Genomic DNA, 22,352 nt, shown 5'->3' with positions numbered 1-22,352 from the left:
CGCCGGCGCCGGCGGGCGGGTCACTTCCGGTCTCGGCGCCCGCTTCCGGCGCGATCCCACAAGCTCCGCGGCGAGGCGGGCGGAGAACCAGGGCCGGGGGTCGGCGGCCACGGTGCGGGAGGACTCGCTGCTGACCTCGGCGCCGTCGCCATGGGCAAGAAGCACAAGAAGCATAAGGCCGAGTGGCGCTCGTCGTACGAGGGTGAGGCGGCGGACGCGCTTTGTGACGCCGGGAGGGCGGACGGGCGGGCGTTCGAGGCGGCGGGGATCCCGGGGACGAGAGCGGGGGTCCGGGGCGCGCCGGCGGGGTCTCGGGGCCGCGCCTCTCAAGCGTTCGTCTAGCTCTGGCCGCATCCTGGAGAAAAGCGTTGAGCACCTCTGTGGTTCTTCGTCCGTGTTTCCCGAGGTCTTCTCCCGCCTTTCCCGCCTGTGTCCTGGTCCGGCCGCCCCTGGTCCCGGTGTCAGGGACGCCGCACGGGGACTGCTGCAGGACAGGAAGGGGGTGACCACGGGCCAGGACCTGGGGGTAGAGGATTGTGCGCCTGGGCCCTAGGCGTGGTCTGGCTCCTCCCCCCTGACAGTGACCCAGAGATCTCCCTACAGCCCCCCTGAGAATGTCTGTGGGCGAGAGGGAGGGAGCACCCCACCTGTCTTTGCCCCCAGCAGCATCTTTCGCTGTTGGTTTTGGCATTCCCCTGCTGTCCACCTGAGCTTAGCCGATCCCCCCACCTTCCTGGGCCTCTGTGTCCTCCCCGTGACACCCCACCCTGGGCCCACCACGCTGCCGACAGGGCAGCAGTATGCGCCTCTGAGCGCCCTGAGCACACACGGTGAAGGTCGCCTGCGTGTCCACAGACTATGCAGACAAGCCTTTGGAGAAGCCCCTGAAGCTGGTGCTCAAGGTTGGAGGAAGTGAAGTGACAGAGCTCTCAGGGTCCGGCCACGACTCCAGTTACTACGATGACAGGTCAGACCACGAGCGAGAGAGGCACAAGGAGAAGAAGAAGAAGAAAAAGAAAAAGTCAGAGAAGGAGAAGCACCTTGACGATGAAGAAAGAAGGAAGCGAAAGGTGAGCGAGGACGGCCAAAAGCCCTTGGGGGGCAGGTGGAGCAAGGGCTTCCTGGCTTCCGGAAGCGAGTGTTCTGTTTCTCGTAGGGTGTAGGGTGCGCCGTGCAGAGGTCGGTTGCTTCGGTTTTGGCTCTTTGCGCATCTTTTCTTGTCTGGCCCCTGGGGGCCGGGTCTTTGAAGGGTGGTGGCCTGGAGTGAGAAGGGGCTCTGGAAGAGGGCTTTTCTCTCTTAGCTTTCCCTGAGGAACGCGAGGTCTGTTAACAAGCACTTCGTTGCTCTCGCTGCCTTGACCCTGCCTCACAGGAAGAGAAGAAGCGGAAGCGGGAAAAGGAACACTGTGACACAGAGGGAGAGGCGGACGACTTTGATCCGGGGAAGAAGGTGGAGGTGGAGCCGCCCCCCGACCGGCCTGTCCGAGCGTGCCGGACACAGCCAGGCAAGTGGCGGCGTTTTCAGAGACGTCCTGGAGCTTCGGAGCTTGTCGCTGTGAACTAGTGGTTGGCATCCGCCCTTCAGCTCTTGGGAGAAGCATAGGAAGGAAGGAACAGCATTTTCTCTCCCAGGGCCTCACACAGAGTAGCTGGATAGACCTAAAGTTCTTGCCATCCTCTCTGAACTCCTAGAGCAGGGCTTGGCCCACCACTGCTGGCCTTTTTTTTTAAAGCCCAGGAGCTAATGAGAAGCTCATTGTGGACGGGAGGAGGCTAGTGCTGGTATCAGTTATTCAGGACATCATCCCGCCTGGGAGCTATGCTGGCTGCAGCAGAGGAAGGCTTCTGGAGTGCTCGGGACGCTCTGATTTGTGCGTGGTCGCTTCCCTCAGAGGCTGTCAGGTTGTCAGGAGGTGCTGAACTGGAGGCGGGTTTGTCCTGCAGGTGTTTCTTCCTTGGCTTGGGGTCTGGCCACCTTTGAGTTGCCGGGGTGGGGGCAGGGGAGGTACTGTATTGCAGTGTGGGGTTGCTGCTTCCTGGCAACACCCTCTCCTGCGGGAGTCATTGCTGTAGGGAACAGGTAGGACTCAGGGCCCTTGGGCCTGCTGTGGAGCAGAGAAGGTCAGGCACAGAGCATCAGTGCCTCAGATGAACGCGCCTGAAGTTACTACAGTTACTAGTACTTGCTAGCTTAATCTGCCCAACGGCCTGTTGGAGAGCATACGTTTAGCACCTGCCCCGGTGTACCTGAAAAACTCACGATCAGACGATGCTCTCTTGGACCTGTCCTGATCACTCTCAAGAGCGTCACTCTTGGGACCCGCAGGTCTGCACTCGTGTTGCCCTTCAGCCCAGAAGTGAGCCATTTCCCCAAGGAGCCCTGGTTGCTTGGTGGAGTACAGCATTCAGAATGCCAGATCTGGGCGCTGGGTGTGGGCCTTGGGGGACAAAGCTAGGGAGGACCATTTAATACATACTCTTGCGGAAGGAAGCCTGTACCGACATCTGCGTTCACATTCCCTGAAAACCGTGTTTTTCACGTTGTGGGCCCAGAGACGTAGTTAACAATTGGAGTCCTCACGGGAACTCTCATTTTTATCCCCGTTTTACAGATAAACAGAGGCGTGCCTAGAAGTTTAGGCCCGTAAACGATATCAAGTACAACGATATCGGTGCATCCAGGGTCAGCTTCTATGTCCAGAGCCTTCGTCTGCTGCTTCATACCTTGTGTGGAATGTCCCAGGCCCAGGAGTGCTGGGGGCTGGAGACAGGGTGATGAGTGATGGCTCTACGTCACTGTTTGAGAGGGGTGTTGGCAGTCTGAGGGGTTTAGGGGACCAGTGCTGTGGGTGCCCTTTTTCACCCTGCTGAGCTTTGCGGGATCTGCTTATCTTTTTTTTTTTTTTTTTTTTTTTGGTGATATGCGGGCCTCTCACTGTTGTGGCCTCTCCCATTGCGGAGCGCTGGCTCAGCGGCCATGGCTCATGGGAGCAGCCGCTCCGTGGCATGTGGGATCTTCCCGGACTGGGGCACGAACCCGTGTCCCCTGCATCGGCAGGCGGACTCTCAACCACTGCGCCACCAGGGAAGCCCCCTGCTTATCTTTATATCCAGTTCTCGTTTGAACCCAAAACATTGTAGAACACGAAATAGATAAATAAGTATTACGAAATTGGAGTTTGCTTTCTGGTGAAGTGATACCAAAATCCTTTTGTTCAATTTTATTTTTTTACTTTTGAAATCGTCAGCTGAAAATGAGAGCACGCCTATTCAGCAACTACTAGAGCATTTCCTCCGCCAGCTCCAGAGGTAAAGAGCTTTTCTAAAGGGTTTGTGCTAGGGGACATCTGAGGTGTCTTCTCTCTCTGGTGTTCTTGCCTCACCCCTGTCACCTGTAAAGCAGGCCCTTCACCTTCGCTGGGTAACGCTCAGTCGGGGCGGTGGGGCACTGCCATGTGGGAGCAGAGCTGGGAGGGCTCGAGAACACCTCCTTGATCTCCTCTGAGTCTGCACCGGTTGTCAGACGCCCTGATGTAGAGTCATGGCAGGAGCCGGGATGGTAGTTTTGGAATTTTCAGTGTATCCAAAATACCACAGTTTTAAAGAGCATAAATTTTATTTGTTATTTTTAAGAAACAAATCTTAAAATCTGGTTAATTGTATCAAATTTTTAACTGGGAGGGGTTTTGTTTAGAAATTTAGATTTCAGCGTTTTTCCAGTTTAAATAAAGATGTTTGTGTTTTCAGAAAAGATCCTCATGGATTTTTTGCTTTTCCTGTCACGGATGCAATCGCCCCTGGATACTCAATGATCATCAAGCACCCGATGGATTTTGGCACAATGAGAGACAAAATTGTAGCTAATGAATACAAGTCAGTCACGGAATTTAAGGTACATTCATTTCAGCTCCTGAAGTAATTGTTAGGAGGCTCCATGTGTCTTCATGTGCAGTAGACACTGCGTACATCTTAGGTTGTTTCCAGTTCCAAGTTTTCGTGGGTGTTTCTACGTTGGGTTGACGTTTCGCCAGCATAGGGACTGGTTGTACTTTTCTCAGTATTTTGGTCTAGAAGCTGGCCTGTATGTTGCGTGCTAGTAGACGTGTTTCTTTTAAAGTTACTGTTTTTGCATAAACGGACATGTTGGGTCAAGCGAGGATGTGTTCGTTTTGGCCTGGCCCCAGAATGGGTATTTTTAGAAACATAATTTTCCTTATCTTAATAACTGGGAGTTTAAATTTTTTAGGATAACAAATCTTCATGTCTCCTGACCACTCTGTTCCTGACTCCCTGTTTCTCAGCACTGGCTGTGAAAGGGAAAAATTGCTTATTGGCTTTCAGGTGCGGGGGAAGAGCAAAACAAATGCTTGACAACATTGACAATAACGTCACTTAGAAAAAGGCTTTAGGTTTCTTAGGTTCTGTTAACTTCGGAAAAGCTTGGTTTTTCTGTTTGTATTTACTGGAGACCTTACTTACTGAAAGGGTTTGCTGACCTGCAGAAACAGCACAACAGACTAAAGGGAGGGTGGGAGAAAAGGGAAGCTTTCATAGGAAGGTCAGGCGCTACGCCTGTGGGCAGGTGGTTAATAATAATCCATGTCCTAGAGGCGACCTGTCTACCTGCAGGCCCCTAATTTGGTCACTCACCCAGTGACAAAGCCAAGACGTGTCCTCCAGAGAGTGTTCTGAGCCTGTCACAGTTGGGCCTTGTGACAGAGGGACTTTATGGCCTCGGTCCCAGCCCTGGGGACACCGGCACCGTGACTTGGTAAGGACTCCAGGTGGTACATGCTGCGTTAGCAGTCGTCCATCCTGAGGTCTGACTCACCTGTGACAGGTGTACCCTAAGGAATTTGGCTAGGTGGTAAAATGCTGATATTTCCAAGCATTTACTTTTATTGTAAGTTTTTCACTAAGGCTCTTCTTTATTTTAGGGGAAAATGTTTTTCTAATCGTACTAGAGGCACTGTCCATAGACAGAATTTTAAATCCTATGGAAAAATCCCAGAGATAGAGGACATGCCCACCTCTCAGTTAATCCCTCTGCTTTTGCTTAAAAGAACTGGTTGTTGGTTTTTGTTCCTGTTAATGTCTGAGTTCCTTCCAAAGAGAGGGAATAGGGTGGGTCAGGAAGGAAGCAGAGGGAACCAGCATTTTACTCCTGTGAAATGTGTGTGTCACGTTCAGAAAGAAGTCACACACTTTGGCAGGCTTCTCACTGGAATATTTTTCATACAAGTAAAGACCGATGAACAATTATGAAAATTTCTCAGAGTTTTTAAAAAGTACTCTTTAATTACTCAGCCATAAAAAAAGAATGAAATATTACCATTGGCAGCAACATGGATAAACCTAGAGACGATCATACCTAGTGAAGTGAGTCAGATAGAGACAAATGTTACATGACATCACTTGTGGAGTGTAAAAAATGTAACAATCTATGTACGAGACAGCAACAGACTCACAGGCATAGAAAACAAACTTACAGTTACCAAAGGGGACAGGCATGGGGGGGAGCCTAAATTTGGACTTTGGGACTAACAGTTACAGACTATTATATATAAAAAACAGACAGGCAACCAGGATTTACTACATAGAACAGGGAACTATATGCTCAATATCTTAATAGTAGTCCATAGTGGAAAATAACCTGTGAAAGTTCATATAAATTAACAAAGGTTACTCCTTGAATTAGAGAGCCAAGTTGTTTTCCACTCTGTTTCAGCCCCTTCCGGCCTCTTGATAGAAACCTCAACTCTTTGTTGTTATCTGTGGTGTTTCAAACTTGATGCATTCTTTTTTCTTTTCAGGCAGATTTCAAACTGATGTGTGATAATGCAATGACGTACAACAGACCCGACACCGTGTACTACAAGTTAGCTAAGAAGATCCTCCACGCGGGCTTTAAGATGATGAGCAAAGTAAGGGACCCTCTAACAGCGAGCGAGGAGCCTCGGCTGTGAGCGTCCTCCTCCACGATCCTTGTGCCTAAACAGAAGCTCACAGTGACTGACATGCTTCCATCCATCCGCCCCTGGCCACGGCGTGGACCCTCTGCTCTAGGGTAGCCCCCCAGCCAGCCGCCCTCCCCACGCCCCTCTCCTGCAGGCGCTCTCTGCTCTCTGCTCCTGCCCCAGCTGCAGGTCTCGCGTAGGGTTGGTGCAGAGTTCCGGATCTGTTGGTCTCACTGGGTCGCAGCCTGCGTTGCGGGCTTGTTTTACGTGGTTGCCTCTCTGAATCCAGACAGCCATCCCGGGCATCCCAGGTGGCTTCCCCGACCTCTCCCGTGAGCCAGGCTGCATGCGTCACGCATCTAGGACCAGTGCCTTGGGCCTGACCAGCCCATAGGTGAGGTGCATCCCCGCCAGCTCTGAGCACTCCCGGCCAATTGGCACGCCCTTTGGTGCCGCACCCCGTGGCAGCTTAGCTGTTAGGCCAGGTGGGGCTGTGGCCACCCATCCCATCCCATCGTCATGGTGCCTTGGCCGGAGGGAGAGGTAAAGTCCCTGCTGCTCTGTCCTTTCTGATTCTAGGAGCGGCTGTTAGCTTTGAAGCGCAGCATGTCGTTTATGCAGGACATGGATTTTTCTCAGCAGGCAGCTCTTTTGGGCAACGAAGATACAGCCGTCGAGGAGCCTGTTCCTGAAGTTGTGCCCGTACAAGTAGAAACTGCTAAGAAGTCCAAAAGGCCGAGTGGAGAGGTCATCAGGTACAGGGCCGCCCGCCGTGGGGGCCAGGCTCCGTGGGGGCCGGTGACGCGCTGGGCCTCGCGGGTCTGTGCAGCTGCCGTGGGCAGGCTGCCTGCGTTGCTGGCGGGAGAGTTTGCTCTTTGGAAGCCGAGGGCCATGTTCGTAGCCCCCGGGCTTTCAAGGCAGCTGGGACAGGCCCTGGACCCTGTGTTCAGAGGGAGGCGACCCTTCTTCCCTGCCCGCCTTGGGAATGAGGCGGCCGCGGTGGGTGCAGCGGGTGTCCGAAGGCCCCGAGCCCCGGGGTGAGTTGTGAGGGGCGCGGCTCCGCTCCGCGGCCCGCGCGCTCCGCGTGCCGGTGCCAGCGACTCGTCCTGGAAGAGCGCCGCTGCCCCCTGCCGGGCCCCCGCCAGCCGGCCACGCACACGCTCTGCCCCAGGTGTGGTTTGGCTCTGCGGCGCCCACCGCTGGCCGGTCGCTGCCATTGCCACGCTCATGCTCCGCGTGAATGTTTGCTGACCCCTCACTCCCAGGACATGCCCTCCTGCGCAGGGCGCGCACTGGCGGCCTGGGCCTGCCCGTTGCAGGCTCTGCGCGCGTGCGCTGCTTCGGGCAGACAGCTGCGAGAGGGCGGGCTCCCCGCGCCAGCCGCTGTGAGCCTGGGCCTGAGCGAGGGCCTTCCGCAGGCTCGAGAGCCCCAGGAGGGCTCACCCCAGCCCCACAGTTCCTTGCAGGGGCTCGGCGCCTCTGCTTCTAGAGCCTTCCACTGGGAGGGGGTGGGGGGCGGCTCCCTCGGGCGCTGGCAGTCCGCTCTTCCTCTGCCTCTGCGGTCTTAGGCGCCCTGGGTCCTGGGGGGCTCTCCAGCCCAGGCTCACTGCCAGCGCCCCAGCCCCGCGTGGGATTGTCACTTTTTTACTGGCGCCTCGAGTGGCACTAACGCGTGAGGCCCCTGTTGCTCTTAAAGTGACCGAAACGCGTAGCCGAGACACAAGAAACGTGGAGCATCTGCTTGGCTTGTACTTTCTCGTCTTAGCGGAAGCGTCGGAAGTAGAAGGAAGGGAGTTACAGTGCGCTCTGCGCTGCCCTGTGCCGCGCCCTGGCGTGGCATGAGGGACGGACTGTGGGGATGAGGGGTGAGTGTGCCCACGTGCGGCCCGTTGACTCCTGCCTGTTTCTGCCTCATAGCTGCATGTTCGAGCCGGAAGGAAACGCCTGCAGCCTGACCGACAGCACCGCGGAGGAGCACGTCCTGGCCTTGGTGGAGCACGCGGCCGACGAGGCCCGGGACAGGATCAACCGGCTGGTCCCCGGTGGCAAGGTAGCACTCCCGAACGGGATGGCTGTGTTTCTGCCAGGACAGTGGCACGGCCGTCACGAGCGAGAGGTTAGCCGGTCATTATGAGCATGTGCTCGGAGTCCCGCTGGTGTCCGGGCGGCGCTGTTGTCACCGGAGGGGTCAGCTCCTCGTCCCCACTGGCCGTGGTAGCCTGCTGGCCGGTCTCCCGGAGGGCAGGGGGGGACTCCAAGGGCACCTCAAGGACAGGAGGGGTGTGGTTGTGTGCGGGCCGCCTGCCCGCAGGGGCGCTAACCTCTGTCCCCGGGCCGAGGCCAAGCTGGCCAGGACTCTCCGCTGTAGGTGAATCCTTTCCCCTGTGTGCTCACGTGTCTGTGACCCAGGTGTGAGCCTGTGCGGAGGGCTGCTGGTCCTCACGAGGGGGCCCTGCCCTCCTCTGAGCACCTTCTCTCTCCAACACAAGGTGTCCTCCCTCCGTGCATCCAATAGAAATAGCGTGAATCACACACGCGTGCGGCTTTAAACCTCCTAGTAGTCGCGTTAGCAAGGACACAGATGAAATTAACCCTAGTGGTTAGTTTGATGTGATACGTCTAAAATTTTATTTCAACGTGCAGTCTGTGTAAAGACGTATTACAGCTTTACTTTGTTTTTTTTGTACTAAGTCTGGGAAACATGCGTTGGAATTTACATTTTACGTAAAGAAGTTTGAAGTGGTAACAATTTGGATGTGTCGGGTTATATGAAATACGTTACATTTTACGCCACGTGTTTCTTTTTATTTCCAACGTGCCTTGTAGAAAGTTTGAAGTTGCCCGTGTGGCTCACGTGATAGTTCTTTCTGTTGAGCTCGCTTGTCTGCACTCCTGTGGCCTTTCAGCCCTGGAGTCAGCATTTCTCTAAGGAGCCCTGGTTCCCTAGCGGAGAGCAGCATCCCAGACCTAGACCTGGGCCCTGGTGGACAAAGCTAGGAAGGCCCCGTCAGTCCGTACAGCCTGTACTGACGTCCGTGTTTACGTTCACTGAACACCGAGTTTTCACACGGAAACGTTCAATTCCGTCCAACACCAGTGGGTCTGCTTTGCTTTTCCCCCTTACAGTTTCGCAGTTCCACCGTGAGAAACCCGACTTACGTCGCCTCTCCATTCCCCTCTACCCCGTGCCCTACTCACCCTGCTCGGACGCACGGACCCACAAGGCAGCCTCCCCTTCCTGGGCCCTCCCGACAGCCTGTGCAGGGGCTGCTCTTGCGCGCAGGCTGGTTTTCAAATGGAGATGAGTTCCCACGGGCGTCAGAGGTGGATCTCTGGTCTCCTTGACCAGGCCCCGACCCAGCTCGCTGTGCTCGGGCCTCTGACTGCTGGAAAAGGCTGTTTCTAGGGTTCGCTCTCTGTCTTCAAAGCTCCTGTTTGGAGCCCGTCCCAGAAGTTCTGCGATCGCACACGTGTGCACGTGGCCTTTGTTCACAGGGAAACGAGTAACTTCGTGGCCTTTTAGGATTCAGGCCGCCCTCGGAGGCCTCTGTTCTGTTGGTGCCTCGGTGGAGCCCTGGGCCAGGGGGCCGGGGCCATCCGGAGAGCGGGCGCTCAGGCGTGCTTCCTTGCAGATGGGCTACCTGAAGAAGAACGGGGACGGGAGCCTGCTCTACAGCGTGGTCAACACGGCCGAGCCGGACGCAGACGGTGGGCGGCTCACACGCGCTCCCCTCACCTCTGTCCCGTTCGGTGACCTTGCACCTCACGGCCTGCCCGAGATGCCCCTTTTCCCTGGTCACGACGCTGTGGTGAAGTGTAGATAAAGGCGTGTCCAGTCTCCCACACAGCGGGACGCAAATGTGGTCAGTGGACCGCGGGCGGCCGTCCAGTGGGGCCGGAGATGCTGGTCAGACCTTTCGGACCAAGGGCCCCAAGCCCCAAGCGCTTGGGGTCGCGCTCCCCAAAGCTGCAGCAAGGCCCTGGGAGCTGGGTTTGCTTCACAGCCCAGCTGAGGCTCCTCTGTTGGAACCGGGGCACTGAGCTCTGCCCGCCCTCGAGGCTAGAACGAGGCAGGCGTCTGCCCCACACGACCTGCCTGGCAGCTGCATCAGGGAAGCTTTCGAAGGAGGCAGGAGCTTCCTTGAAGGGAGGGTCCATCCAACCTGTACGGCCACGGCTGTGGTCTTTAAAGTACTTTTACACTTTTCCATCTTCTGGAAAAGTATTTCAAAGGCTTGTCACACACACACAGCAGGTGAAACACCCCCCTTGTTCTCACCTGCGTGGATGTGGGACGGCTCTCACGGCCCAGCGTGCCCCTCGGTGCTTCCCCGCCCCCGCCAAGATGAGCAGGGTCACTCAGTGTCCTCTGATGGATGAGGGTGACAGGCGCTGGCCACTGCTTTTGACCTTCAGTTGGAGTGAATCATAACGTTCTCGTTAGAAGAGAACAGGCGAGCTGGTCAACACTTAGCAAGAGAACATGAGATTGAGGTTCAGATTGGGGATTTGAAGGGTCCTGCTCAGGTCACGTGAGCAACTTGAAGGGTGAATTCAGCGTAGGAATTGCCCTCAGGCTGCTCTGTTGCTCGTGACACGTGGCCCGAGGTCTCTCGGAGGTGGTGAGCGGTAGCGTGGCTTTGGGAAGGTTATGTTGCCCTGTGGTGGGCAGACCGCTGGCCTGTCGTCATGAGAGCTGGGGCACTAAGGTGAGATCACGGTGCAGCTGAGACGAGAGAAAGGCAGCCAGCTTGGTAGATCGGCTGTAGGTGGGCACAGGGAGCCCCCGGGCCCGCCCTCCTGCGTGCACCCATCACTGCCTGGGGCTGGGGGCTCCGGGGTCACCTGCTCACGGCCCTGGTGCCCTTGCAGAGGAGGAGACGCACCCGGTGGACCTGAGCGCGCTGTCCAGCAAGCTGCTGCCCGGCTTCACCGCGCTGGGCTTCAGGGAGGAGCGGAGGAGCAGAGGTGAGCGCCCCAGGGCCCCCGGCTCACCGTGTGGGCGCCGCGTCCGGGCCTGGTTTGGAACCTCATCTTACAGGTCAGGTCCCGGGAAGTGCTGGGAAGCAGGAGCCCACCGGGCAGGTGGGCAGGTGCCGCCTCTGCCGCTGGGGGGCGGGGCCTGCACGTGGCAGCCGCCTGCGTGTGCGGTTTACGTTTCCTCCAACAAGCTGTCACGCTTCATCTGTTGGAGGGCTCGTGAGACTGCCTGCAGCGGGGACCCTGCGCGAAGGGCGGGAGGACGCGTGGGGCTCACGCTGGGCTCCCTGGCTTGTGCGGCTCCTGCGCGACCTCCCCGTCCTCGGAGGACGCGGCGTGGGCGTGGCGAGGCGCAGCGGCGGCGGCGCGGGGTCGCGGGGCGTGGCCCGCGTGCCCGCAGCCCTGACGCCGCCCTGCCCCGCCCCCCAGTCACCTTCCTGTCCGGTGCCAGCAGTGCCCTGTCCACGCGCAACAACTCGGTGTTCGGCGACTTGACGTGCGACGAGGTGGAGCTGCTGTACGCGGCCTACGGAGACGAGACGGGTGTGCAGTGCGCGCTGAGGTGGGCGGCGGCGCGGCCCTTGCGGCAGCGCTGGGCGCGGGCCGGGGTGTTTCCAGTAGACCTCCGCGGCCACCGCAGGCGGCCCTGAAGCTCGGGTCCCTCGCTTGGTCGGGATTTGGAGGTGATGACGGTCCAGGCCGGAGCCACGGGAGCCCGTGTGTGGGACGGCCGTGCGCCGTCCCGGGGAGCCGGGGTCGCGGCTGCGCGACGGCCCCGGCCGCCAGAACAAGGCGGCTCGCGCAGCACACACTCACGGTCTCCAGTCCTGGAGGCGGGAAGCCGAGGTGCAGGTGCGGGCAGGGCAGCTCCTCCCGTGGCCTCTCTCGCCGGCGTGCAGACAGCCGTCCCCCGCACCCTCCCCCGGCTTCCCTCTGCGCGTCTGCTTCCTGAGCTCCCTTGCTCTGGGGACGCCAAGGTTAGGCCCCCCCCAAAGACCTGGTTGTAACTTAATCACCTTTAAATTGTAAGGGCCGCATCTCAAAATACAGTTACGCTCTGAGGTACAGGGGCTCCGGGCCTCAACGTGTGAGTTTCGGGAACGCGGTTCAGCCCCAGCTGGGATTAAAATTAGTGATAGAGTATTGCATTTCTATAGGGCTGCTTTCGTATTTTTTGTTTTCTGAGACAAAGTAAAAGTGGATCATTCTTTTAGAATTTTCGTGGTTTCCTATGGGGAAAGTAACGATTTTGTTAGTCTCTGAGAAATAGAGTCTTCCCGTATCAGGTCTTTGTTTTATTCCAAAGAGAACACGGAATATCTTTGAAGAGCACACAAGAAACCAGGTAGCGCCTAACACAGTAAATGAATACCTAACCCTGATTTTTGTGCGAAAAGAGAAGTGGAGGTTAAGAAGCGAGGAGGAAGCTGCAGGTGGGAGGCCCGTGTCCCGAGCCGTTGGCCCTGTCCTCGGCTCAGCTCTGGGGGGACCACTCCCCATGGCTCGCGCAGCAAGTGCAGCCGGCGCGAGCTCGCCCCCGGTGAGCTCAGTATATGACCTTCCGCGAGCCCCGGAAGGCCTGCGGATCCCGGGCCGCCTGAGCAGCCCAGGAAGCAGGCCACGCCGTTCGCGGTGCCAGCGCCCCTTCTCCCCCGGGAGAGCTGCTGCTCGGCCCCGCTCCCCACCCCAAGACTCCTGGTGGAGACCCTCCAGGCCCGCGGCCCTCCCCGCGCCACGCCAGGGCCTTTGCAGTCCGGGGCCCCTGCTGGGACTTGGCCTGGCTCTGCGGCTTGGGCTGTGGGTTCTGTTCCCGGCCTCCTTTCCAAATTTGCTGTTTCGTCTTGTTTTGGATTTTCAAGCATTCACACGGTCCAGAGATCAAAATGTCACTCAGGGTGCACGTGGGGAGTCTTGCTCCCGTACCTGCCGCCCCGCTCCCCAGCGTGGAGCCCTCCGCAGCACGCTCTCCTCAGTCTCCCTGTGTTTCTAAATCCAAAACGCGCAGATAGGAGTGTGCTGCTTTTGTGAAAGCTAGCGTGAGCTGTATCGGGAGGCAGATACGTGTTCTTCACTTTGCTCTTTAACTCTTCTGGGTCCCGGGCCGCTCTGATGAAGACTGTTCTCCACTCCCCAAACCGCTGCACCTGGAGGGCTGTAGCGCTCAGCGAGAGCCTGTCCTGTGGGGGGGTGTCTGAGGGGCGTGCAGCCAGCCAGGATGGGGCGCGGGCACGGAGGGCGGCTTCCAGCCTGTTCTCTCGCGGCCCCTCCCAGCCTGCAGGAGTTTGTGAAGGATGCCGGGAGCTACAGCAAGAAGCTGGTGGATGACCTCCTGGACCAGATCACGGGCGGGGACCACTCACGGATGCTCTTCCAGCTGAGGCAGGTGGGTACGCTGGGCCACTCCTGTGCCCGCCAGACTGGGCGCTAGGGGATGTGCTGTTTTCAGGTGGTCGGTGGCTGTTTCTCCCTCACTGGTTATTATTTATTCTTTGTTTTTACTTTAGTCAGTTATTTCTCAGAGAAACTTACAGAGTTCCTCTCTGTCTGGCACGTATTCTCCACCACTCTCTAGACCTACATTTCTTTCATCTGCTGTCACTTTCCTTTGTCCTGAAAACTTTCCTTTGAAGTTTCTTAAAGGACAGATTTGCTGGCTGCGAATTTACTCAGCTTTTTCTTTATCTGAAAAGTGTCTTCGTTTTCCTTCGTTTTTGAAAGTCACCTTCCCGGTGTGGAATTATAGGGTGACATTTTAGCCTCTACTTAAAATGGTCACTTACTCGCTTTGTTTCTGAGGAAGTGTCTGCAGTCATTTTTATCTTTGTTTTCCATTTTTAATGTGTCTTTTTTTGGTCAAGATCAAGGATTGGCAAATTTGGGCCCATAAGCTAATAATGTTTTTTGCAGTTTTTGAAGATTCAAAAGAAAAAAAGAAAAACGTGCTACAGACCGTGCGTGACCACAAAGCTTCAGATATTTGCTCTCCAGCCATTTGGAGAAAAAGTGCTGCCTGTTGCTCTAGATACTTGAAAATTATAGTTTCTATAACTGACTTACATCCGTTTACTTCTGGTGTTTTTTCGTGTGCTTTTCTTGTCTTTATTCTGCTTAACATTTGGTGAGCTTCTTGGGCTTCTCGGTGTATAGTTTTCATCAAACTTGGAATATTTTCAGCCTTTATTTCTTCAAATATCGTTTTTCTTTTTTGTGTGTGAAGTCTAGATTGTGCTTTTATTTCTTTATCATTTTTTTATCGAAGTATAGTTGATGTGCAATGTTACGTAAGTTTCAGGTATACGATATAGTGATTCACAATTTTTAAAGTTTATATTCCATTCCTAGTTATTATAAAATATTGGCTCTGTTCCCCGTGTTGCACAGTACATCCTTGTAGCTTATTTGTGCAGAGTAGTTTGTACCTCTTACTCCCCTATCTTGCCCCTCCCCCTTCCCTCTCCCCACTGGTTACCACTAGTTTGTTCTCTGTATCTGTGAGTCTGCTTCTTTTTTGTTGTATTCACTGGTTTGTTGTGTTTTTTAGGTTACAAATATAAGTGGTAACACACAGTATTCGTGTTTCTTTGACTTATCTCACGTAGCATAAAATCCTCCAAGTCCATCCATGTTATTGCCAGTCGCAAAATTTCGTTCTATTTTATGGTTAAGTCGTACTTCGTTGTATGTATATGCGTGTATGTGTGTGTGTATGTATATATATTTATATATATACACACACACACATGCACGCACCCATATACACCACATCTTTTTTATCCATTCATCTGTTGATGGACACTTCGGTTGCTTCCATGTCTTGGCAAACATAAATAATCTTCTGTGAACATTGGAGTGCACGTATCTTTTCGAATTTGTATATATTTTGGATCTATACCCAGAAGTGGAATTGCTGGATCACGTGGTAGTTCTGTTTTTAGTTTTCTTGAGAAATCTCCATACTGTTTTTCCATAGTGACTGCACCAATGTACATTGCCACCAACAGTGTAGGAGGGTTCCCTTTTCTCCACGCCCTCTCCAGCATTTATTTGATGACAGCCACTCTGACAGGTGTGAGGTGATCTCATTTTGGTTTTGATTTGCATTTCCCTGATGATTAGCGACGTTGAGCATCTTTTCATGTGCCTGTTGGCCATCTGTAAGTCTTCTTTGGAGAAATGTCTGTTTAATTCTTCTGCCCATTTTTTAATTGGGTGGGTTCTTTTTCTGATGTTGAATTGTGTGAGCTATTTATGTATTTGGGATATTAATCCCTATTGGTCATATCATTTGCAAATATTTTCTCCCATTCAGTAGGTTGTCTTTTTGTTTTGTTTATAGTTTCCTTTGCTGTGCAAAAGCTTTTAGTTTAATTAAGTCTCATTTGTTTATTGCTTTTATTTTCTTTGCTTTAGGAGACAGATCCAAAAACAAAACTATTGCTACGATTTATATCAATGTTCTGCTTATGTTTTTTTCTAGGCGTTTTATGGTTTCTGGTCTTACACTTAGGTCTTTAATCCATTTTGAGTTTATTTTTGTATGTGGTGTTAGGTAGTGTTCTGATTTCATTCTTTTACATGTAGCTGTCCAGTTGTCCCAGCACCACTTGTTGCACAGACTGTCCTTTCTTGCATTGGAAGAAGTAATATGGTTAAAACGGCCATGCTATCCAAGGCAGTCCACAGATTCAGTGCAATCCCTATCAAAATACCAGTGGCATTTTTCACAAAACTGGAACAAATAATTTTAAAATTGATATGGAAACACGAAAGACCCCGAATAGCCAAAGCAATCTTGAGACAGAATAGCTGGAGGTATCACACTCCCAGACTTTAGACTGTACTACAAAGATAGAGTAATCAAAACAGTGTGGTATTGGCACAAAAACAGACACACAGATCAGTGGAACAGAATAGAGAGCCCAGAAATAAACTCACCCACTTATGGCCAATTTATGACAAAGAAGGCAAGAACAGTTTGATCAATTTTCTGAATGAACTGTGTTCAGAGTGGCATAATTTCAGATGTGCCAAAGCATAAATAACATCCAATAATGAAATATATACGTCAGCAGAAGTTTATGTGAGGAAACAGATGTTAAAATAAGGGCAGTATTTATTTTTCTGCTTAAGAGTTGTGAAGCTTTTAACACAAGCGAGTCTCAGAAACATCATCTTGAGCAAAAGATCGCAGATGGAGAGCGTGCAGGCTGAGTAACTTTCTAGGTTCATCCACAGAACTAGGGTGGTTTCACACAGTGCTCCTGCCAGGTCACAGGACACGGCTCAGTGCAACCTTTGCGCTTGGTCAGAGTGGTGGTCACAGGGGTGGTCAAGTGTGCGCCCTCCCCTGGCGCTGAGCAGGCCAGAGAGAAGGGTGCCTGGCCTGTGGCCCCATCCCTGCGAGGGCGTTGGTACCACAGGCGTCGTGCTCTGTCGGGATCCAGCTGGTCTCTGGATCTCTCTACCTCCTGGGTTAAACCGTCTTCCAGGTTAAACCTTTGGCTGTTTTTCCAACGTCTGACTTTCCTCTTTGGTGTTCTGCCCCCAGGGATGCAGATGCAGGTTGGGGTGCTCTCCTTGGTGTCCACCTCACCCCAGGGTGGTCTCGTGAGCCGGGCCCCACGGGCCGTGTGGTTCACAGTGCAGCACGACCCCACGAGGGCCAGCTCGGAGCAGCGGATGAGCCGCGTCCACCTCATGCGTGGGCGACCGGATGAGTGGTTCTGTGTGAAACTGTTGTGGAACACTGGTTCTTGTCTCTTTTGCTTTGCAGAGGAGAAGCATTCCGACGAAGCCTCTGGATGAAGTAAAGGTGCGTCTCGTGGACAAGTTAGTAGAAACCTAATCGTTTGGGTTCCCGTGAGGACAGTTGTGTTTGCCCTTTGAAACGGTTGAGATATTTTATTTAGAAACTGGCTACGTTGCTGATGAGGAATCTTAAGTGGTGGTCCCCCCATCCCGACTGTGATGACCGGACTGAGGGTGTGGGCACAGCACATTCCTCCAAATTGGACAGAGGGATTCACGGGCTGGAGGGGCGGCCTGCAGGGTGAGCAAGGGGTCTTCCGGTCCTCCCAGAAGGTGGGCTTGCCGGCGGACACGTGCTGTCAGCTGGGGCGTCCCGGGGCCTTGCCAGCGCCGGGGCGGGCACTCTGAGGAAACGCTCCGCTGCGGTCCGGCCATGGTTTCCTCATCCTGCCCTGGGGTGACTTGGAGCACTTGTGGCCCCCAGCTTTGCACACGGCCATGTGGGCAGAGATGCCAGGACTCTGGGCAGGGTGTGGGGGCCTGGACTCCAGGGGTCACCTGGCCTTGGTGACCGGGGGGCCCACCCAGGGCAGAGCGTCAGGTGCCTGTCAGGTGGGGGCCCTTGGATAGGCAGAGAAGGTGCCAAGGGCATCTCCCCTGGGTGCACGGGGCAGCCAGGGTTCTGCTCGGGTCTCTGTCTGGGTTACACAGACACGTGTGGCGTTGGGTGCCGGCCTCACACAGTCTGCGAGGAGCTGGGATGGGCTGCAGGCTGCCTTGGGCAGGGACCCGGCCGCTCTGGCCTGCAGCAGGGCCTCCGTGGGTCAGCCCAGAGAAGGAAAGAGAGTGCGCTGCTCTGGAATCTGCCGCGTTATCTGTTAAGTTCCTGGAAGGTAGCCTGGCCCTTCAGGTCTTGGGTCTCTCTCAGGTCCCCTCAGCGCCTGTAGGTCCCAGAGACCAGCCGCCTTCATTGCTGGTCCAGGTACAGGCATCCACTGGGAGCTCACCCCTGGACTGCGGTGTGGGCTCTTCGGGGTGGACACGACGCGACAGGCCTGGCCTCCCCGTGGCTGGTAGGCCGTTACATCCGTGTCAGCTGCCTCTCCTTTCCTGTTTCACATCGCTTGTCTCCTGCAGGCGGGGGACCCTCTCGGGGATGGTGGCCCCGCCCTGGACTTCATGGCCATGAAGTCCTACTCGGACGTCTCTCTGGACATCTCCGTGCTCGGCTGTCTGGGTAGGTTGTGCCGGGCACCTCCCGGGGGGCAGGGTGGCTCGGCCCTGCCCATTGGCCGCACGATGAAGACCCCCATCCTCAGGACCCGCCAGGTGACTCCAGATGGGGCCCGCCCGGCTCTCCTGTCTGACCTCAGGCCCCATCCTTGGGAATCGTCTGCTGGGGTCCCGCCCCCAGTTAGTGCATCCGTGTGCTCCCCACCGTCGTCCACGGGTGCCCACTGGGCTGGCCCCGTCGGGGGAGATGCCTCTGTGCTCCCCTCGGCTCTCGTGTGCCGACGAGGCCCTCCCAGCCCCTCGTGGCCAGTGGTTTTCATGGTGCGTCTCCTCCCCTCCCCCTTCAGACCTGCTGGACGTACTGTGCGTCCCCTCGGTGGTCTCGCCCAGGGCAGTTCCCCCAGGGGACCTGTGGCAGCCTCTGGAGACGTCTTTGGCCTCACACTTGGGACCTGGTGCTTCTGGCCTCAAGTAGACGGAGGCCAGAGGTGCTGCTGACCGCCCTGGAGCCCCAGAAGAGCCCCAGCAGGAATGGCCTGGCCTGCGGCTGGGGGCTGGGTCCGGGCCCCGCCTGCTGTTGGAAGTGGACCTCGTCACCCCGTCGTGAAGGGTGTCAGGCAGCCTCGCTCCGTCACGCAGCCTGGCAGGCCCTGCTTCTGGTTGAAGCGCGTCAGGCCCTTGGTGTTCAGCGCGGTTGTGGATAGGACTGCACTCCAGCCTGCCGTCTGGCTGTGTGCTGGTTTCCCAGCGGTTCAGGGGTCCCCAGGACCACCCCCAGGTGTGATTCCTTAGGACCCCAGGACTCGGAGGGGCCTGGGGGGGTGTTGCTGCGGGAGACCCGGCCCCAGCTGCCAACGCCCTCCCCACGAGCCCCCGGCCGGAGCCGTGGCGACCGGCACCCTCTGCTTGGCCCAGCCCCGGCCCCAGACTCCCAGCAGGAAGGCGGGGCCCAGGACAAAGCACGCCGTGGCCCAGACGGTCTGGTACGGCGGCCCCTCGGCCACTCGGCGGTGGGAGCCAGCCAGGGGCCGGCCTGGCTTCTGACAACTGTTCTCTGTCCTCTCGCGGAGTCTAAGGCTTTCTCCACTTTACCTGGTTGTGGTAGTTTGGTTACAGCAGCCCTGGTTGGTTCTCCTTTAGGTTTATTCTTCACGGGTTGCGTTTCGTCGTTGGGCCTGGGGGTTTGGAGCTGAATGTGGGGAGTCTGGCTGTAGTTCTCCAGCACCCTCCTGAGCCCGACTCTGCCCACCTGCCTTTGGTCTTCTCTCTGCTTGGTTTCGGGCCGTGGCGGGCGAGTCCTGGGGGCGCTGGGCACCCTTCTGCTGACCTGTCAGTCTCCTGGGCTCGCCGTAGCTGCCATTCTTTTCACCCCCAGAAGCTCCACCGACTTTTCCCGCGTCGTCCCCCTCTTGCCTCCGGTCACGTGTGTCCTTTGCCTTTGGAACACGCGGTGTGTGTTCCTGATCTCTGTCCCCGCATCTCACTCGCAGGGCTGTCCCCCGGTGGGGCTGCGTGTCCCTGTTTCTCTGCCTGCATGGGCGTGGCTGGTGGGATGCGCTGGATTTAGTCGGCGCCTTTGCACGTGCCGGGCGCTGTTCCGATGGTCGTTAGGCAGCTTGGAGCGTCGGGCCCTGTCCAGGTTTTTCTTAGGCCGTCTTAGGGTACAGAGCCAGGTCCGTGCAGGGCGGACGTGGTCCCACCATTAGGCCGCGCCCTTCCGGGGGCTTGGGCCGCAGGTGACCACAGCATGTGTGCGGCTCTTGACCCCCCAAGAGGCCACCCTCACACTGGCGCAGGGCAGGCTCGGCCAGGCGTTTGTCGTCCTTGGTGCGTGTGGTGACGTGGCTGCGGGTGGACGGGCTGGCCGGCCTCCACATCCCATCGTCCCGTGTGTGCAGGGAAAGTGAAGAAGGAGCTGGACCACGACGACGGCCACCTGAGCCTGGACGAGACCACGAAGCTCCTTCAGGACCTGCAGGAGGCGCAGGCAGAGCGTGGGGGCTCCCGGCCGTCCTCCAACCTCAGCTCCCTGTCCAACGCCTCTGACAGGGACCAGCGCCACCTGGGTGAGGCCGCCTCGTGCAGAGTGGCGTGGGCCGCGGCCGGGAGGGCCCTGGCCCCTGGGGTTCCCGGGCCAGGCGGCTGCACTGAGGTGAAGGCTTTGGGTGGGACTCAGTCTAGGGATCTGGGGGCTTGGCCGGAAGGTGCTGCAGGTCCCGTGTCAGGAGGAGCCCCCAGCCGTGGACCTGCCAGCCTCCAGAGTGAGGGATTGGGAACGTTGCTTTCTTTCTGCTGCTCCTACTTGTGGTCCTGAAGCCCCGTGTGGACAAGTGTGTTCCTGCAGGACCCTCGTGTGGGGAGAGCACAGGGCCTGGCCTGGCCTGGGAGTCCCCTGGTGAACCAGTGAGGGTGGGTGGGTGTGTCGGGGCCCCGCCCGACAGTGCGTCTCCTGGCCGCTTGGCCGCGCCAGATGAGTCCTCGCCCTGCTCTTGCAGTTCCCAGATACGGACACCGAGTTACTCTTTCAGTGTAACAGAGCTTGGCGTTCGGGGCAGGGGGCGACGAGTGATCACCTGTAGAGGTTTGGCTAAAACTGTCTTAAGGACCAGCATTTTGGTCCCGTTAACCTTGTGATAAAGGCATGTGAAGGAGGTTCCAGGTGACCCTGGGGCAGCTCCAGATATGAGGGCCCCAAGGTCCTGGTGGACTCAGGGTGACACTGGGGCTCCTCCGGAGCGTGGGATTGTCTGAGGCCCCCGGCCGAGGAGCCTTCCTTCCTGCAGAAGCAGCAGCCCTGCTGCGTGGAGGCTCGGGGCCCCCTTCCTGGGGCCATCGGGTGGCCCATCCCTGGGAGCCACGGCTCGGGGCTGAGGCCCGGGCTCAGCTGGCTGCAGCCACGCGGACGTTCGTGTTCAGCACACGTGCATTTGTAGCTTTTAAAGTTGTCCCGTGGAGCAGCGATGCCCCTGAAGGAGGGTCGTGAGCTGCGTGCGTGTGGCAGACCCTGGGGTGACACGTCCCTTCTCTCCCGTGATTGCAGGAAGCCCTTCTCGCCTCAGTGCTGGGGAGCAGCCCGAGGGGACCCACGACCCGTACGAGTTTCTTCAGTCCCCAGAGCCCGCAGCCTCCACAAAGAGCTAGCCCTGTAGGTGGCCTTTGGTTGTTTCTTATTTTGTAAGCTTTTATTGCATGTACAGAGTTTTTGTCATGAGACGAAGACTTTCATTTTGTCCCCTTTGGCGTGCGGGAAGCAGCCCCGGGAGGTGGTGACTCGTCTGTCTTCGTGTTAGCCGCGCTGGGACGCAGCGTTTCTGTGAGTGGTCCTGTGCGTCCTGAAGAGCTGGAGATCACTCGTAAAGGGTGTGCGACCAGATGCTGGGCAGCTGCTGTGGTCTGTCTCTGAGCTTCTCGGTGGCGGTGAAGTCCTCCTCTGTGCCTGTGTGGACGCACCTGTCTGCCCCGCGTCCTCTGGGAGAAGCCCTTGGGAGGCAGACGTGGGTGCGTCTGTCTCTGTTCCCTGCGGCATCCTACGCGTTCCCGCCCCGCCCGTGCCCCACGTCCCCACGTTTCCCAGGCGGGTCACGGCGGGGGCCGCGTCGGGGCTAGGAGTGAGGGCAGCGTCCCCGTTCTCTGAGCCTTGTGCTGAGAGGGGCGCCCCCTGCTGACAGCTGGCCTGTCCTGCTGGCCGTGGTGAAGGGTTAAGTGTCCGAAAACGCTCTTTGTTCTGGATGTGTTTACTGGAAGCCTGTTTGTATTTGCAGAATGTAAATACAGGTCTTAATAAAAAGATACACAAAGGGTGTCATTACACGTAGTTATTTACAGCACTGCTACGTGTCCCCTTTTGCGTGACTTAGTAAAAACCCTTGTCACGCGAGCTGGATGGCATTCCTTCTTCCTAGCCCCGTCTCCTGCGGTCTGCTCCGCATCTGGCCCGGTTCTTGGCACCGCAGTGACGTCCGGGGTCACGCCCATCCCCGCACAGTTTCCCGTTCTGTTCCCTCGCCGTGAAACATAAAACCGGAGCCTCCGTTAGCTGCCGGGGCAGGGTCAGTCCTGGGAGAGGCGTGTGGCCGAGAGGCCAGGGAGCAGGGCTGGCTGCCTCGCTGTCTGGACAGACGAGGATCCCCATGAGCACCGGGGAGAGGGGAGACAAGGCATCTCACAGGCGAAGCGTCAGGAGCAGCTGTGGCCGCTGTGAGCAGATGAGTTTATCAGCAGGGCTGGTACGGAGCAGACGCCCGGGGCGGGCTGGAGGGCAGCCGTCCTCCCTACCTACGCGGGGCTGCAGCCCGGCTGCAGAGCCGGGCCCGAACCCTGTGGCTGGCCCTCCACTGCCCTGCAGGCCCCCCCAGCCCCCACCTCAGCCACCGTCCCAGCTGTGGGGAGGCCGGGAGGGGCAGGATCTGGATTTCCACCCTTGGGATGGCGGTG

General features: G+C 56.8%; 1 protein-coding gene across 10 annotated transcripts; it reads left to right on the top strand.

Moving 5' to 3' along the window:
- Nucleotides 1-39: 39 nt before the first annotated feature.
- BRD9 (bromodomain containing 9) lies at nt 40-21,723 on the top strand. Of its 10 annotated transcripts, none has more exons than XM_060146809.1 (17): nt 40-202; nt 856-1,070; nt 1,373-1,505; nt 3,249-3,309; nt 3,748-3,892; nt 5,814-5,924; nt 6,537-6,712; nt 7,875-8,007; nt 9,590-9,665; nt 10,830-10,925; nt 11,367-11,499; nt 13,209-13,320; nt 16,711-16,749; nt 17,823-17,922; nt 19,817-19,984; nt 20,959-21,063; nt 21,209-21,723. In XM_060146809.1, exons 1-16 carry the CDS (start codon nt 151-153, stop codon nt 21,057-21,059), a joined length of 1,851 nt encoding a protein of 616 aa, XP_060002792.1. In that variant the 5' UTR covers nt 40-150; the 3' UTR covers nt 21,060-21,063; nt 21,209-21,723. The 10 variants fall into 10 exon arrangements, 9 of the variants coding, with proteins under 9 accessions (XP_060002792.1, XP_060002791.1, XP_060002794.1 ...); XM_060146808.1 differs by having other exon boundaries at nt 21,173-21,723; XR_009539951.1 differs by lacking the exon at nt 17,823-17,922 and having other exon boundaries at nt 16,711-16,766.
- The last annotated feature ends 629 nt before the right edge of the window (nt 21,724-22,352 follow it).

The sequence above is a fragment of the Lagenorhynchus albirostris genome, chromosome 3, assembly GCF_949774975.1.
Source record: "Lagenorhynchus albirostris chromosome 3, mLagAlb1.1, whole genome shotgun sequence".
Lineage (NCBI taxonomy): Eukaryota > Metazoa > Chordata > Mammalia > Artiodactyla > Delphinidae > Lagenorhynchus > Lagenorhynchus albirostris.
The sequence above is the reverse complement of the archived record's forward strand: the minus strand, read 5'-3'. Positions and strand labels throughout refer to the sequence as shown.